General features: G+C 47.5%; 1 protein-coding gene across 1 annotated transcript in view; it reads right to left on the bottom strand.

The window, feature by feature from the left end:
- Positions 1 to 310: 310 nt before the first annotated feature.
- BMP6 (bone morphogenetic protein 6) overlaps positions 311 to 6,000 on the bottom strand; it is a 274,521-nt gene continuing 268,831 nt past the window's right edge. Inside the window, exons 6-7 of the mRNA XM_040353693.1 lie at positions 5,369 to 5,479; positions 311 to 781 (exon numbers count right to left, since the gene is read on the bottom strand). Coding sequence (XP_040209627.1) covers positions 632 to 781; positions 5,369 to 5,479 — 261 coding nt within the window. The 3' untranslated portion in view covers positions 311 to 631. The remainder of the gene's footprint in view (positions 782 to 5,368; positions 5,480 to 6,000) is intronic.

The following is a 6,000-nucleotide window of genomic DNA, read 5'->3' as shown; positions in this document are numbered from 1 at the left end:
CCTTAACTCTTTAGAGTCAGTACATTTTGACCCATGTATTCAATAAGTGCACTGCAGGGTTTGTGGCAATAAGCAGTTAATTTCCAGATAATATGACCCCCCCCATATGTAGTGTATCCCCCACTGCCTGGGACAATGCAGAAATATGAGCAGATGTTTGGAATAACATTATTTACATATATATCAATGACAAGTACTGCTGGTGTTACGTCCTTTTGAAAAGAATTCCTTGACTTTAACCATTTGTGCAATATTCCCAGTCCCTCTGATATCTCGACTTCTAGACCACCAAAGGAGGGAAAAGATGATATTACAGATCGTATATATTATTTATTTATTTTATGTTGAAACACAGCTTGATCCAAGCTAACTAAAATACAATTTCAAAATCTTATTTCCAACGATTCTCTTTCATTTCATATATCCATCCTGAATTGATACGGCCCTCTTTGGCGGCGCAGTGTGAGTACGTGTAATATACAAAACTGATCTCTTTATAAATAAGCATTGTCTATGCTTCCTTCTGATTGTCTCAGTCTTTAATAGCAATGTGCTGTTATTCTATGGTCCTCACTTGACTCTGGGGCCCCTCTGAGGGTTGACTATAGTAGGACTGTTTTCCCCTCTCTCCTCAATGGCAGCCACATGCTCTCACCACCATGTTCCTGTATTTCTTAAGTATAACATTTGAGTTATCATCAAAATAAAGCACTGAGATGGCGTTTAGCTTGGTTGGAGCGCAGCACGGCTTTGGCACGTAGTCTGGATTCATGAGATGGACCTGTGAATTGAAAGAAAATCAAATTAATATGTAACATTACCTTTATTTTTTTCATTAAAACGTCACATTTAATGTTCATATTGCAGCTGCTTCAGACCGTTCCATTCCAGGTGACTACAATGAGAAGAACAGGGTTCTTCAGCCCAGGGTACAGTGTCCTACATGCTCTAGTAGACTACCAGTGGTTATACAGGCAGCTACAACCCCCGGTCATAGTGACGGCTGGTGCTCAAATTTTTTTTTTGGGGGGGGGGGGGGGGGGGGGGGGCGCAAAAAAAAAAAACATCAATTGCAGCCTCACTGTGCCCATCAATTGTCGCCACTGTGCCATTAAACGCAGCCACTGTGCCATCAAACGCAGCCACTGTGCCTATCAATTGTCGCCATTGTGCCATCAATTGTTGCCACTGTGCAATAAAACGCAGCCACTGTGCCCATCAATTGTCACCACTGTGCCATCAAACACAGCCACTGTGCCCATCAAATGTCGCCACTGTGCCCATCAATTGCAGCCACTGTGCCATCAATTGTCGCCACTGTACCCATCAATTGTCGCCACTGTACCATTAATTGTCGCCACTGTGCCCATCAATTGCCTCCAGTTCCCCCCCCCCAAACACCGCCAGCTTGCCCCCCCAAACACCGCCAGTTTGCCCTTCAAACACCGCCAGTTTGCCCTGTCGCGCCCTGACAGCCCTGCCCTGTAAAATGCTGCCAGTTTGCCATGTAAAATGCCGCCAGTGTGCCCCGTAAAATGCCGCCAGTTTGCCCCATAAAATGCCGCCAGTTTGCTTCCCCCACCCGGCACTTACCTTTCTCGGGTCAGCCATCCTTCTCCACGCTCCATCGATGTCGCTTCAGCCAATCAGGTGACCGGTCACCAGACCCGGTGAACCTGATTGGCTGAGACGCGTGTCAGTGTTAACCAGGGAACGCACACCCTGTGCGCCATCTGGTTAACCATTTGGAAGCCGATTAGAGCCCACAGGCTGTAATGGGGAAGCCTATCAGAGCCGCTGTCTCTGATAGACACTTCCAAAACACACCCACTGCTGTTATTCAGATGGCCAGCGCTCAACAGGGAGCCGGCCACCTGAATAGTGGGTGGCAACGGCGACAATACATAGATTCATGCAATGCATGAATCTATGTATTGTTGAGTGACGGGTGCAGGAAAGAGGGGGCGGCGCTCCTGTGCCCACTATAGACGCACCGCCACTGCCCGGCCAGATCTGCCTTTAATATTGATTGGATCCTTTTGCCCTGTCTTAAAGACGGCCCTGCCCCCAGGTCATTCCTAGAAGAATACTGACAGTGGCTCCTTTAGGAATTATCACTCTCAATACAACAGAAATGTAGCAGACTTTGCCCCCAGCCCAGAGAGCTAGAGGGATAACAGCATACCAAAGGGTTGCATGACTGCTTATAAAATAGAATAAATACAGTATTTAGAGCTATTTTTTACTTTTCAATAAAAAGGCATGCATAGCCTATGGGTAAACATTTTCATTATGTTTTCACATATCTTAAGAGAGAGCTCAGGGGGAGAGAGACCTCAGGGGAAGAGAGAGCTCAGGGGGAGAGAGAGCGATAAAGAGAGGGGGTGTCAGGGAAAGAGAGAGAGAGGGGTCAGGGAGAGAGAGAGGGGGTGTCAGAGAGAGAGCTCAGGGGGAGAGAGAGAGGGGTGTCAGAGAGAGAGATCAGAGAGAGGGGGTCAGAGAGAGAGAGAGCTCAGGGGGAGAGAGGAAGAGAGCTAGAGAGAGAGGGGTGTCAGAGAGAGAGATCAGAGAGAGGGGGTGTCAGAGAGAGAGAGATCAGAGAGAGGGGGTGTCAGAGAGAGCTCAGGGGGAGAGAGGAAGAGAGCTAGAGAGAGAGGGGGTGTCAGAGAGAGAGAGGGGGGATCAGAGAGAGAGGGGGGATCAGAGAGAGAGAGAGGGTCAGAGAGAGAGAGGGGGTCAGAGAAATAGAGGGGGGTCAGAGAGAGAGAGGGGGTGTCAGAGAGAGAGAGAGAGAGCTCAGGGGGAGAGAGGGGGTGTCAGAGAGAGAGGGGGGTCAGAAAGAGAGAGGGGGTGAAAGAGAGAGGGGGTGTCAGAGAGAGAGAGGGTCAGAGAGAAGGGGGGGTCAGAGAGAGATAGAGAGAGGGTCAGAGAGAGAGAGGGGGGTCAGAGAGAGAGAGGGGTCAGAGAGGGGGAGGGGGGTCAGAGAGAGAGAGAGAGAGAGAGGGGGGTAAGAGAGAGGCGGGGTCAGAGAGAGGGAGCAGGGTGTGGTCAGTGGAAGTGCTCACTCACTTGGAATGGTTCCCAGGGTCTGGCTCACTGGTTTATTCAGCAGTTTGTCAGTGTGGATGCTTGTTTTTATTCTTCCCGCCCACCTCCCCTTCTTCACAGACAAGCACACAGGGGGGACGGGACTCGGGAGAAGTGTGAAACTGCTTGGGACAGACATGCTGGAGGTGGATTGCATGGAGCACACAGGAGCGGCGGGACTCGGGAGAAGTGTTTAATTGGTGTGACCGTGACCACATGATCTCAGAGCGGGGGGGGGGGGAGGCGCTGCCGCTACTTGACACTTGTCAGTCGGTTGCCTGTTGTCACAACGCTTCTGCTCGAGTCCTGCAAAGGCAACGGCGTTCCTGCTGTGAAAAAAGTGCAGGGACGCCGTTCCCACGCATTCCCGCAGGACTCGAGCCCTGCTCCTGCCACCAGCCTGAACCATTGATACACGGTAGGATGGACCTATGCTTTTATGTTGTTTACGCAAAATTCAGACTCTACCATCTGATTGGCGCAGCTAAAATTCAGACTCATCAGACCAGGCTACATTTTTCCAATCTTCTATTGTCCAATTTTGGTGAGCCTGTGCGAATTGTACCTTCAGTTTCCTGTTCTTAGCTGACAGGAGTGGCACCCGGTGTGGTCTTCCACTGCTGTAGCCCACTGTGGCCTCTGGTGTGGTCTTCTGCTGCTGTAGCCCACCTGCTTCAAGGTTCGATGTGTTGTGCATTCAGAGATGGTATTCTGCATACCTTGGTTGTAACAAGAGGTTATTTGAGTTACTGTTGCCTTCCTATCATCTCAAACCAGTCTGCCCATTCCACTCTGACATCTACAAGGCATTTTCATCCACTTAACTGCCGCTTACTGGATATTTTTTATTTTTCATACCATTCTCTATAAACCCTTGAGATGGCTGTGTGTGAGAACCGCAGTAGATCAGCAGCTTTTGAAATACTCAGACCAGCCCGTCTGGCACCAATGACCATGCCACGTTTAAAGTCACTTAAATCCCATTTCTTCCCCATTCTGATGCTCGGTGTGAACTTCAGCAAGTTGTCTTCATCGCATCTAGATGCCTAAATGCATTGAGTTGTTGCCGTGTGATTGGCTGATTAGCAATTTGTGTTACCAAGCAATTGAGCAGGTGTACCTAATAAAGTGGCTGGTGAGTGTATTTGTTAGAACTCCACTCATTATGGTGGAACCCTGAATGGTAAGTAAGCACAAGAATAAAAAAAACGTGCAGTGCTTACAGCAGTGTCACAAAACTTTTCAACACTAATTGCAGGAGAAAACGGTTCGACAGCACTCTTGCGAATACATTATCAAAGCAAGCGATTTTATTAATTTTAATTAATAAAATAGTGTAAAAAGCACGGATCATGAACAAACTGCAATACGCCTCTTAAAGCAGACGTTACCTTTTATCAATAAACTGTAGCCAGAAAAAAGGAAAAATTATTGTTTTTGGTTGCTATAAGCCACTGGGCAGTGCTCACTGTAGCTTTAAAGAGACCCAGTCAACACAAGGTCACTTGTATAGAATTACATACTTGCTAAAAGAAGAGTCAATATATCGACTTATCTTTTTCTGCTCAATGGATGCTGCCTATACTCCATACGTCCGGGTGTGTGGAGTACCTACTTCTCTCCCTTCTGGACTATGGAACATCCTCCTATGTTAAAGAGAGAAGCAGAGAAGGAGGTGTTCTGGGGTCCAGCAGAAGAGAACTGGGCAGGGCCGACAACACTGCTTGGGATTTCAGTGTAGCCAAGTTAGTGATGTCAGCACAAACAGGAAGTTAGGAGCTATCCGGATTTCTGGTAGATCAACAGGAATTTCTCTCAACTTGCCTTTGTTTTTATAAGAATAAAGCATGGGGTAATGTGCATATATTACAGACGTACTGATTGCTTTTATTTTGCCATTACTGAAGTGAAGATAGTTTTAGTTCACACATCATTCATATGGTTTAACCAGAGCTTTTTTTCTCAGAAAATAGGTGCAGGAACTCAACCACGACCCCGTTCATATTTCACAAACAGTAGAAGGGTCTTAAAGGGGCATTAAATGCCAGGATTGCATTACATACAGAGTGCAGAGGTCAGGGGGTTACAAATCTGTCACTTGTAAACACAGAAACCAGACTTCTGTGTTTACAAGTGATTGTGGTGAGCGGGCACCAAAGGGTCTGAGCCATAGGTGGTGGAACTGAGTTCCCCCTGAAAAAAAGCCCTGGGTTTAACTATGAAAACAAACAGAAAGCACAGGAAATCACTGACAAACATAATACATTTAATTAATACTTACCAGGGTCTGCACAATGGCATGGTTTGTGGCATTCATATGGGCGTTTAGTGGGAACGAGCACTCTCCTCCACAGTAGTTAGCCGCGTAGCCTTTTGGAGCTATGATCCAGTCCTTCAACACATAACAATACTGTTAGCTCTCAGTATTATGTCATCCAGCAATACAGAGTTTCTAAAGAGTTTTTAAAGACCTTTAGGCCCCTTTCACACTGGGGCGGGAGGTGCGGTGGCGGTAAAGCGCCGCTATTTTTAGCGGCGCTTTACCGCTAACTTCGCACCGCTATTCGGCCACTAGCGGGGCGGTTTTACCCCTCCGCTAGCGGGCGAGAAAGGGTTAAAGCCACCCGCAAACCTTGTGGCTATTGCACCATGGTGGTTGGGCTGGGCTGGGCTTCTGTGCCCCATTATAAGGTCCACCCTGCTGATGCCACTGGTCCAGGGGAGAACAACCCACCTCGGCACCCCCCTAGATTCAGCTTTAACGTGTTATTAAACCCACAAAGACAAAGTATATATGTAAAAGCATAATTCACATACTTATCACATTGATGTTTTTTTTGTGCATCCTATCCTTTTAGCAGAATCCTACATCCAACTTAATGCCTACTGTACTTCCTCTTACAGGGAGGCTAT

Source organism: Rana temporaria, chromosome 5 (genome assembly GCF_905171775.1).
Source record: "Rana temporaria chromosome 5, aRanTem1.1, whole genome shotgun sequence".
NCBI lineage: Eukaryota > Metazoa > Chordata > Amphibia > Anura > Ranidae > Rana > Rana temporaria.
Note: the sequence above shows the minus strand (reverse complement) of the source record. Positions and strands in the feature narration are given on the sequence as shown.